Here is a 12,115-nt window from a genome sequence, read left to right on the forward strand (position 1 = left end):
CTTTCTGCCCCATCTTGCCTACCCAGGATGGCCACAGTTGCTTATTCAAGGAACAATGCTGTGTTGGCTGGGCAGTGCTGAGAGTGAGAAGGTTGGGCATTGTGGTTTTTCTCAGCAAACATTGTCTCCTCTGCTGGACACTCCATCTCTGTTCTTCCTGAAAGACCTGGCTGGTGTACCATCCCCTGTGTTAGTGTGTGCTCTGTGCCAGTGGCCTTGTAACAGTTGTTTGCCATGGTCACAGGTGAGGTGGCTCTGCTTATTTCCCAGCCTGGGCGTGACACCCAGTGCTGATGATCATGACAGAAAGGCACTTGGAGGTGTGCTGTTACTCACAGCTACAGAAGGGCAGGTTTCATCACACCCCCACAATTAAGGAAACACTGTGCAGAAGTAGGTGAAGTATGACTGAATCCAAGTGTGGGTGCACATAACACAGAGAATCAATTTAGTTTAGCTCTGCAGGGACTGGAGTCAATTAGTGATACCCTGAACCATTTGCTGGGTTCAGCAAGCTGCTGCCACAGCCTTTCCACCTCCACTGCTCTAGATTTTCTCCCACTGAAGCTTGGTCTCAAAATCTGTGCCAGCTTTTATGTTGAGAATCAAACCCAAAGCTAGTGAGTCACTGCAGTTGCCAGAAAGGAGAGGATGAACAGAACACACTTAGAGACACCTAGCAATATGCACATTTATATATTTTTTTTAGTTTCTGAATTGCAAGTGCGTTGTAGTATGGGTATGGAGCAAGGTCAAAGAGCACAAATACTCTCCTGCTTAAAATTGGAAGTGATCCAGCCCCTCTGGTTCCTGTTGTTAAAGCTCACCAGATTTGGAGTGGAATGTCATAAGTTTCATGTTGATGACACTTAAAAGCCTTATTCCTCACCCTGTGATGACATCTCTAGAAGCTATGTAGCTTTTATTTTTTTGCTGTGAGGGTTGTTTGCCATGGCTTATTTTCCTCCAATATCTTTGTTTCTCAGGAGAAACACTGACTTAAATTGGCTGGTGGTTCCTTGCACTTGTGTGTTCCTCCAAATTTCTCATACTGATTGAGCAGTCAGTTTTACCTGTTAGGGCCACTGACTCCCTCCCTCTTAGAGTTTTTTCAGGAGGAAGTATTACTCCAGCAGTAACACCATGGGACTGATCAGCCAGCACCAAGGAAGTGTGGAAGCTGGGAGTTCAGACAGCTGCCACATGAGGATAACAGTTGTAGTCCAATTTCTTGTAACTAGTATTTCACATACACTAGTGTGCTGTTTGTTTTCTGTCAGAACCTTGTACACGGCTAACATGCTTTCCTCTCTCTCCTTGTTTGTCTCTTTAGCAGGAAGGAGCGTCCCAACTCCCTGAATGTCTTCCCCCTCGCTGATGGCATGGTACGTGGGCAGATAGGGGCCAAGATCGTCCCAACACTGGACCACTGGCGCCTGAGTGACCTTGGCCAGCTGCAGTCCAACTCCAGCTACAAGGTTTTCTAGACCATCACAGAGCAAGGGTTTCCCACTCTCTCGCTGTTGATAACATCTCACATTTTCATAAGCTAGAAACAGTCTGTGTCCGTAACCCTTTGCAGCCTCTCCCTATGTGTTTGCTCCCATAGTAGCTGTGCTGGAGGTGGGAGGATATTATTCTGCAGATCTGGCATATGGTGCAGGAAGGATTTGACACAGCTCTCATGCTGCTTTGTCTCAGGGATAATCTCCTTTACTTGGCTGGCCCCAAGCTAAGAGGGATGTGTGTGGAGGCTGTTAGGGATTGAGCGAAGAGAGAAATCCTTCACTTCTTAATAGCTTATTTGGGAGAGGATATGATGGAACCTGTCCCTTCTCTCCACTTTGATAAGAGTAATGGTTCTGCAACTCAAGTGTGGCCAGGCATTGGGTTGCCCTTAAGTGTTTGTCATTTTTGACTGATCTCCTGGCCTTCCTGTCTTCACTAGTAAGGGCTCCTTCTTACCCTGTCTGGATGCCCAAGTCTTGCACTGCACTTGAAAGTCTTATGTTTCTCCTAAGTCTAGTCACTGCTCTAGACTTGCACTGTCTACCTTCAGTACAACTGTCACTCTTACTGCTCTGCCTTCTGCACCAGGTCTTCCAAAATCCTCACAGCATTGCAGCTGCACTGCTGCTGCCTGACGATCTTGTGCTTTGCTCTGCCATTCAGGGGTCTCCACTCCACTATTTCAAGATTGGTGTGAGCTCCAAGGCACAAGTGGTGTGCTTTGAGCTGACAACTCACTGCAGCTGTTAACAGATCAGGTTATGCATAGTGACCCTCATTTCCCATGAGGTGTATGTGTAGACTTTGCAAAGTCTTTGTGCTCAGGATCCCACCAAATTCTTCTCTTTAAATGATTTTCCACAAATGCCTGGTGACAGGTCTGAGAGCCACTGGTTTCTCTGCTGGGTGCAGCTGAGTGTGTCCACTGGTATCTCACAGAGCTTCTGCTCTAATTCAAAAATGTCTGATTAAACTTATTTTCACTCTGCTTGGAATTTGTAGAACATCAGCTGTTTTATGTGTCACATGTCAGGCCTGGTCTCCTTTTGAAAAATTGTGAATCACTGATCCTGTAAACTACATTGAGGCAGTAAAGGCAAAGAGGAGATAAAGAAAGAAGAAATGCCCAGCTTGTTGTACCCATTCTGCATGTCTCCAGATGAATGGGCTTTCACATGAGGGACTCTACAGCAGTGGCCTTTTTGATGCATAGACAAATTCACAATTTACTCAGAAAACAAAGCGGCGAGTTAATTTTTTTTAACACTAGATTTGTAAAGCAGCCAGGCCTAGCACAGCACAAATGTCAGCACTTTGTCAGCTCTCTGCCATTGTGGAAGTCAGAAATCCAAAATACCTTTGCCTAGGATGGAGGGTTGGAATCCAGTCCTTGTTGTAGTGTTAGAGGCACAGAATTTTAGGAAATGTAGCAACTTGCAGAATGCCATTCAGATCCTACAGTCGTTTCTGGAAAGCTCTGCCTGGAATTAGGGAATAGCAGTGCCACAGTACAATAACAGAATAATGGATGGTGGAAAGGAGTGAATGTGTTTCTTCATACTAGTGCTGTGCCAGCATAACCAAAATGTACAGAGCCCAGCCCACCTCTCGAATTAGTTGTTCCTCAGGCTCTCCAGGCAGTGCTGCAGACCTTGGTGTGAACAGACCTTCCAGTGTTCAGGCTGGGCAGTGGGGGTTAGTTTTTAGAGAAGAGCTGAGTGGACACTGTGGTTAGATCCATCTTCCACAGCCTCGCTAAGGTCTAATTCTTTACGTGGTCCCACTGAAAACTTGCAAAAGAAGTAACCCAGCATCTATATTGCAGGGGAATGCAGCAGCAACCCAGATAAATGGGAAGCTTTGGTGTCCAAGTTCAGGTAATAGTGGTTGCTTTGGGCAGGGAAGACACCCTACACAGGGGTTAGAACTAGGTGGTTCTTAAGATGCTTTCCAACTTACACCATTGTTCACCATTGATTACTGACTGGATCTCAGTTATTTGGTGGTGGTGGTGGTGATATCAGGCCAAAAAAATCCGGTTCCAAGAAAGCTCTGTGCAGAATTAGAAGTGTGCTGCTCCAAATGTATTGTGCTGGGATTCATGCTGGTGCTCATTAGGGAGACTCAGAATGGAATGCTGGGATAAAGGAGGCTAGATGGTATAATGGACCTAAGGAGCTTGTGCTGTGGAGGACTTGGATGGGTAGTCCGTTACGGAGAATTTCCTGAGTGTGGAGAAAATTTAATGAATAATTAAAGGATGTGATTAACTGGCTTGCTAGCTTGGAATGGAGATTTTCCTCCTACAGGCTTCTTGTGACTGAAGTGCTATCTCTTAAATCCTCTTCATGACTGACTTCTCAGAGATGTGGCTCATGCCTTCCTTGCCTCTTCTTCAGAGCTCTGATATTTTGCTGACATCACTCACACACGACTCACCTTCCCAGTATGTACCTGACTATTCTCACTAGTTTTCCTTCTCCATGGGACTATGCTGTACTTATATTTTAAGTGTCCTTGTTTACTTTTTGCTGCTATTTTAGTTGCTGTCTTTATTTTATTTTTGCATTCAGTTGTATATTTATTTTATACAGTGTTTTGGAGATGAAAGTCCTTAACGTTTTTGTTTTTATGTACTATGCTTTCAGTGTTATAACCATACAATTATGGCTTCTCATGGTGACATATGACTGCTATGAATGTTGGGCCTTTACACAATGCATTTTGGAGGTCACTACTACACAGTTGATGTTTAGGAGGTTGACAGGTATGGCTGTAGGTAAGTGGTGGCTGTGGAGATTATTCTTTGGGTGAGCTATGGGTTTTGGAGAATGCCTCCTGTGGTGGAGAGAAGAGCTGTACTCTTAGTACAATAACAGAGTTAACAGAGCACTCAGACAGTAGTAGGAAGATACCAGCTTCTGGGCTGTGAAGAGGAGAACGTTGGTAGTATATACATTTGGAAGGAACTTCTCCAATAAAGGCTGGAAGGTTGATAAAAGATGTTTTCTAGGTAAATACAAAACGCACATCTGTAACCAAAAAGTAGTGAAAGACCAGGGTAATTACTTTTTCATGTGTTCAGGGTAAGGGGCAGGTTATGTCAGTAACAAGAGGTTACAGGATACTGGTGATACAGGTATCACCCTATAGACACTGATGATCCAGGGCTTTTGAATGACATCTGTTTCATAAGAACAAGGAATGACAAGTGGAGTGGACCTACCTGGGTATCTCTTACACAGCTGAGATGCTTCGGAACTTTGGTTATTCTTGTAGATTCGGTCCAAGAACATCCCTGAATTCTTTCATCCAACAGCAGTTCTGTTTGAGGAAAGAGGTTTTGTGGTTGCACTTCACACTTCATACTCTTTGCCCGTTTGTATATCTGAAAGCACAGAAGACAAACTGCAGTTGAGGTGGTCCAAAGCTTATTGGAGCCTATTTATTATCAAAAATCCCATTTGATTATTTCTTTTTTCTTTATATACTTTCTTTATATACTTTCTTTAGGAAAGTAGCTCCTAAACCAATAATATGAAGTAGAGGTGGAAGTGGGGTTTTCACCTGTAGCAGCCTAAGTTCAAAGTTCTCATCTCAGTCTCGATGCTAAAACCAGCATATGTGCAGGGAGATGGTTTGGTTATTCATGTGGGAATGTGGGTGCTGTTTGGACTCACAATGTGGAAAACATAAAAAATGTGGATTGCATTTAATGGCAGTGCCTTTTTTAAAAAGCTGAATTTCCAGTATAACTGTGCAGATGCAGTGTAAACCCTTTGAATTCCATGGTGCTGTGTACATCAGGGCATTCTAAGATTAGCGTACAGAGGCCAGTCTAATTAAAGGAAAATCTTAATAAAATTCCAGATTTAACAAAAATAAGGCTGCAAAGGGTTAAGTCACCATCTTTTTTCAGTCTTCTCACTCATCCCATATTGAATTTTTTTGTCATGTTGTGAAGCTGTTACTAGAACAAGAGAACAAGACTTCCAGATGAGCCAAGTGAAACCGTGTCACCTCTCCAAGGTTGGGGGGCTCAGAGCAGCCTCTGAGCAGAACCAGGCTCCCTCTAGCACAGGAGGTGAGAGGCCAGTGGTGAAGATGAAAGCTGGGTCTGGAATGCAGATGCCAGATGACACTGCACCCAATTGCAACTCACTGTTGTATATAACTCTCAGCGTTAATTATGTCACCTCCCTGCAGGCAGTGATTAGAGTGGGCTACCCTTAAAACTGGGGAGATCTCATTTGGGTCTGAGAGAGATCACTGCACTGGTCAGGGCATTCCTTGTCTGACTGAAGCAGTGCTGCTTTAATTGACAAATAGGTCACAGTATAAAACTGACAAAGCCTTCAAGTCTCCCTGTTACCTAAGAGGTGATGGTTCAAAAAGTGGGGCTATAACATCTGTTGGAACCAAGAGCCATTCCATACTGAGAATCCATCTCCTGTGTTCGTTTCTCACCTTTCTGAATGATTTGGTATTGTTATCCTGCCATTTGGAAGTGGGAGACCACACCTGTTTCTGCTATATTCTCAAGCAGGACCCATGCCTGCCCAGCTTTGCATAAGATGGTTTGGGGGCATAGGTCTCCTGCCTCAGACAAGCCAGAGCATCCCAGATCAGTGTCCACTATGCTTCTGCAGTTTAGTGGGAAAACCAGTTTAGTTTGCGGCTTCCTCATCCAGGTGTGTTGGTAGCTTACAGTAATGACATCTGCCAAGACTTCTAAGAGGCCTCTTGAAGTCCTTCCCAAGCAATATCCATGTTGCCTTCCAGCAACATGTTGGGAAACACTGGCCTAGTTTGCTGCAAGTACCAAAGCCCTTCAGTTTTCACTGTAGTCAGTATGAGCTACAGATGCTTTTCACCTGTGATGAGGTCATCTTTCTTGAGATCACATACCAGTGTGATTTGTGAAGACCAGTATTCGATAGTGAAGGAGGAAAGTTCTCAGCCTTTTCCACAGGTGGGATTTGCTTGTTGGGTTCAGCACGAGAACTTGGCTGCTTCACTGTGGTGGTAGTGCTTGGTGTCACCAGCAAACAATGGGACATGTAACTAGTACAGTGAGCAAGAACCATGCTCATAATGCTTTAAGGCAGCCATACACCAGCAAATGGGACTTACTGAAATATATAATTGTGCTTTTCCCTCTCTGTTCTGCTGCCCTGGAATTGCCACAGTGCCCCCAAGAAGAAATGTCTGAATCTGGGCAGTCCTCAGCAGCTGCCACACCAAGCACCACGGGAACCAAGTCCAACACTCCTACGTCATCTGTGCCCTCTGCCGCTGTCACTCCTCTGAATGAGAGCATCCAGCCTATCAGCGAGTACACCAATGGCACCACCAAGAGCAGTAAGAGGGCACGAGAAAAGCGGAACAGCCGAAACATGGAAGTCCAGGTCACACAAGAGATGAGGAATGTCAGCATAGGTATGGCAGCTGGATCTCAGGTACTTGGTCACTAACATAATCAACTTCTCAATGCTTGTGTCTCTCTGTTAAAGGGAGAGGCTGGGAGACTGCACTGTAAGTATAGAATTTGAAGAAGCCTGACTAGGGAAGGTACATGAATGAGACAGGGCTAATTGGATATTAGCAGTTTTCTGCATAGTAAATTTTTGAAAACATCAGTTATATGAGTAATTTCACAAATTCACAAAATGGGAACAGGTTACTGAGTTCGGTTCTTTGCAGTGACATGCGTTCATGTCCTGGTGTCTCTTTCATGAGCACTCAAGACATGCCTTACGCTGAGCTTTTGGAAAGCTATTTCTGGACCTCATCAGTATGACAGCTAAAAGCTTATATTTAATTTTCTCTCTGGATTTATTTATAAGTATTTTATATCCTGTTGTTCAAATGCCAACTTTGTCAGTTAGATTAAGTAATTATTTTCTCTCTGTGCTCTTTTCCCACACTCTGATCTGCTTAAAACAATTGTATCCAGCTGTTTTCCCAGCTAAGTGAGCTAATTTCTTTTAGCCTCTTTCTCATATAAGAACACTCCCAAATCTGTGGGAGTTGTCACAGTTGTTTTCTCTCTGTTTTCCAGAGTCCTTCAGTAATTTGAATTCATGACTTCTTGTCAAGAAAGCCACTATCTAAGCTTTAGCACCAGGCTGTTAAATAAATGAATGATATAATAACATGATAGCTGTGCTCATGTAGTGTCTGAGCAGATCTACCCTGGATTGGAAGATCTGCTGTGGCTATCAGAAATGAGAAGTGATCTGTTTTACAGGTTTTAAAATACCAAAGGACTATAAGATTTATTAAAGGTCATTAGGATAATCTGCAGGAGCACAGGAGTGAACATAGGTCTCTGAGGTTGGCATCTGAACCAGCTAATGATCTTCTTACCCAATTTATTCCTTGGGAAGGAGAAGTTACAATTAAGTTATTACTGTAGCAGAAATTCCTCTGCTAATGTTCACAAGCTGGTTCCTAACAAAGACCCGTAAACCAACATGTATCATCTTTTACTGTAGCACTGAATGAGAACTGCCATGACTGAGTCCCAGTCTGTATTTTCATGACGGGGTGCTCAGGGTCACAGATGTCCATCTGTTAGAGACTAGGATAGTTGTCCATGGAAGCATATGGGTTCTGCATAGCCTGCTGTTAGATTGTGGTCTGGCTGTGATCCTGGCCAAGGCAAGACCATGAAACACTTGTATAGAGAAAGCTAAGCATGGATGTCAGTAATTTGAATGCCCTATAAATACCCTGATTCTGCTTTACAAGCTCATTTACTTGGGTCAAAGTAATCTTTTTTTTATGTGTGCAATTGTGAAGTGGAAACTTTTTTTTTTTTTTTTCATTTTCTTGGTGGAAGTGTGATATTGTGGAATTTGCTCAAAGCAGATAGCTTATGTGCTGTGCATATTCAACCTTTCAGCTATTTCTCGCTTCTAATGCGAAATCAATTCTGCATACTTAGAAGTAATGCACATACTTGAATTTTAATAAGGTATTTTATACATCTGTAATTAAATTGTCTGTAAGTGATGCATGTGCCTTAGAGCTGAGCTACCAAAAGTGGTACTCAGAGGTACTTGCAGAAAAGCTTCCCAGCCTGATAAAGCTGAGAAAGGCTGTGTTTGTGTTAGACCCGCTGGGTGTGGATGTCTGCTTTGGCAACAGATCCACATCGCACTTTGTCTTCCAGCCTGGGTTTGCTGCCAACTGGTGCACAACTCGAGCCTGAAAGAAATTAACATTTCAGTTGTCATGGACTTTGTATATTTGGGTACTGAGATTGTCTGGAAAGGTCAAAAGTGTCACATCTAAGTACATGGGAGGGACTAATGTAATTTACAAATTAGGTTGTAAATCCTTCGGGAATTCCTTGCATGAACAGACACTGTGTTCATGTTGCTTGTTCAGAGCTTTTGAACAATTTGGTATCCAATAAATAGGACTTGACAAGAGGAAGAAATTCCTTATTCTTTAAATATTGGCTTCAGGCTGTAGATTACATACAAACCAAGTTTCATTAGTTTTGAAGTCAAATTTCTCTGTAATGGGTATCTAAGCCAGTGTAGACTTGAGAATTTGTATTGAAAACCTGCTTCTATTAAAACTAAATAGTGCCAGTTCCTATCAATAGTAATTTCTGTGCAGCTGTACAGAAAATCATTGTGTTGCCTTCAGTCTCAGCTAATGCTGTATGGGGATGGAGGAGTTTTTTATTGGCAGATAGAAAGGAAGTTTTGGAATTTATTTCAATGGATAAAATATTTCTGCTTTTCGCATTTTAGGAGTATTCAGAGCAATGTCTTTAGTGATACTCTGGAATGGGGGTGGGAAGGGGGATGCTTATGGCGTTCCTCCTCTGGTATTGGGAGACACCACCTTCTGATTGTAAGACTTTGAACATGGCACCATGAAATTTTCAAACCTCGATATTCAAAGCTATAAAAGTCCCTTCAAGAAATAGCATTCTCTGAAGGTCCTGATCCTGTATGTGATATGTGCTGTCTTCCCTAGGGATGGGCAGCAGTGATGAGTGGTCCGATGTGCAGGACATCATCGATTCTACCCCAGAGCTGGATATGTGCCAGGACCCCCGCCTGGAACGCACGGGTAGCAGGTACCGATTGTGACTTTTCCCTGTGTGCTCTGTCACTCACAAGAATGAGGAATGGATGCTCTGGCTCATAGTGAGCTCACAATGCAGCTATTTGAGACAGTCCATATATTCTGCCTAGTATCAGAGGTCCTGACCTGCTTTGGGTTCTCCAAAAGGCAGATGCCTGCTTGTAATCATCAGGAGGATGTGTACTACTGACCCAGGGCTAGGCTTGTTTTCCTTACTGGTCAGGGAGTTTGGAGAGATGATGGAGCAGCAGAAGGTTTAAGACAAGCAAAGAGAACATGGGCTTAAGCTGTCAGGAAGAGGGAAAAGGTGCATTTGTCTAATAAGAGTTCAGTTCAGAATTCCATTTTAAAACCTCAAATTTTTTTCAGTTCTAATTTTTTTCAAGTATTTGAGGAGCAGAGTCAGGGCTGTGCCCCAAGGAAAGACAAATAGAGGTAACCTCAGCAATCCCAATCCCACAGGCTCTGAGCAGGATGGCTCAGATCACTGATGCTGAGCCCTGTCAGCAGCTCCAGACAAGACAAGGATGTGAATTCGGTCCCAATGCTACCCATGAGCAGCAGGAGACAGGACTGAATGAATACAGGTGCATCTTAGCAAAGAACTGAAGGCATAGGCCTGAGGTTGGAGGGAGCCCTGGGCCCAGGGAGTTCCCAGGCAAGGCTGGTCAGAGTAATTGTAACCCATCAGTGCACTGAGGAGTGGTTACAAATCCTCAAGAGAGTTTTCAGAAGAATCATCAGACTTTTACTAAATTACTCTGCTGCTCTAGTCCCTACACATCATCCATTTTGTTCTAAATAGGAGGCTTCCTAAAGGCTACTAATTTTGGCACCACATTTCTGTGAAGCATAGGTTTTTGATTTGTTTTTAATAAAGTTTACCTTTTACTCTTGTCCAGTGGGTAATTTGGCACTGTACCAGCAAAAAAAAACCAAAAAAACAACAAACCCAAAATCTTACAGATATGCAGAAAATATAGTACCTTGGCAGAGCGAAGGCAGGATTATCTCATGGTCCCAGTCTGGACTAGGTTTGCCTACCCTGTTGAGCACTCCCACTGAGAAGGGTATGAGCAGCAATAACACCTGCATTTCTCAGCTGGGAAGGCACACACAGTTAATCCCCCCTTGGGACATGTAGGATGCCTGGAGTATTTTTAGGATCAGGAGGAACCTAGGGAGTTGAAACCGCTCTATGTGGGGAAGATGAAAGTAACTGATGAGATCAGATAAAAAAATGGTCAAATCCAAGAGAAAGAAGGAAACAGAGAGTATTGATGCACCAGAACTCTTCAGGCAGGAATCTCTGCTCCAAGTGGTGAGACTGAGAGTTACAGGAGACAGAGCCTGATTTGGGCTGCTGATAGTGTGTGTGCTGCTCTGAAAGCAGAGTGCTTTCATGAAACATATAACTGAAAGCTGAATGCTGTACAGGAAAGTTCAGTCTGAATTAGGTTTCCAGGTCAGACTGAGTGCTGGTTTCTCTCGCCATTTGTGCTGTCCATCAGACTGTGTAAACTGATTAATTGCAGTGCCATCAGGGCACCATTTGTACCTCCTCAGTACTCTCAGATGTCCAGGTAGCTCGAATTTTTCTGTAGTTGAAAAGCCCATTTTTTTCCCTCTTCTTTGCAGTGTGCTGTAGCTGCAATATCAAAGGCAGCTACTACCATCCATATGTAATCACTACCATTATTTATGTGATACATACAACTTGAGATCATCTCATTTGCTTTTTGATACATTGTTGGAGAAATTGCACAGCTGCTGTTCCTGCTGGTTGATGTCACTCATACAAGGCAGGGCACTACAAAGTGTTTATAACCCACATTAAGACAATTTTTTAGACTAACAGCCACAATCCCAGAGCTTGCCTTGCCTGCCCATCCTGTAACAGCTGTTTGCTGCTTTGAGCCATGAGACTGTCAAGAAATACAAGATTCTTGATGGTATCAAAGACACTGAGAGGTGGAAATGTGCCGTCACGTGATAAGACTAAAAACTATTAACTTTGATTTACCTTCAGTGAAATACATTTGGGGACATGTGAAGAAGCGTTTTGGTACGTAGGCTTACCCAAAGGGAAAACAGACCCTACAGGCTGATGGCACTTACTGGTGGGCCAAGTATAAAGGCCATTGCTGTTTTCAGCATTGAATTTCTTATCTGGTCTTACTGCTGTCTGAGGTTTCTATCTGGATTGGTAGGAGCATGGGAATCCTTGCAGAATCTGATTGAACTCTTCTGAGAGTTAAAATTTTTCAGTGAAGTACTGAACAGTCTTTAACTTGTGTGTCTTTTAAATAAATCATCTGAGTGAGCTTTGAGGTTGTGCATGATAGATGCACAAGAAGGACATGAAGCTGTTAAAGCAAGTCCAGAGGACGCTGTGGATATGCTTCAAGAGCCCCTCCACTCTGGAGCCAGGCTGGGAGAGCTGGGGGAGTTCACCTGGAGAAGAGAAGGCTTCAAGGATACCTCAGGGCCCCTTCCA

At 43.5% G+C, this 12,115-nt stretch overlaps 1 protein-coding gene across 21 annotated transcripts in view; it reads left to right on the top strand.

Moving 5' to 3' along the window:
* The window catches only part of MAPK8IP3 (mitogen-activated protein kinase 8 interacting protein 3), a 59,546-nt gene that overhangs the window by 14,587 nt on the left and 32,844 nt on the right, over positions 1-12,115 (top strand). For 9 of the 21 annotated variants that reach the window (XM_056503314.1, XM_056503304.1, XM_056503305.1 and 6 more), the window contains 3 exons: positions 1,334-1,478; positions 6,699-6,948; positions 9,508-9,610. In XM_056503314.1, coding sequence (XP_056359289.1) covers positions 1,334-1,478; positions 6,699-6,948; positions 9,508-9,610 — 498 coding nt within the window. The remainder of the gene's footprint in view (positions 1-1,333; positions 1,479-6,698; positions 6,949-9,507; positions 9,611-12,115) is intronic. The other 12 variants (XM_056503316.1, XM_056503318.1, XM_056503319.1 and 9 more) reach the window with 3 other exon arrangements.

Source organism: Oenanthe melanoleuca, chromosome 14 (assembly GCF_029582105.1).
Source record: "Oenanthe melanoleuca isolate GR-GAL-2019-014 chromosome 14, OMel1.0, whole genome shotgun sequence".
Taxonomy (NCBI): Eukaryota; Metazoa; Chordata; class Aves; order Passeriformes; family Muscicapidae; genus Oenanthe; species Oenanthe melanoleuca.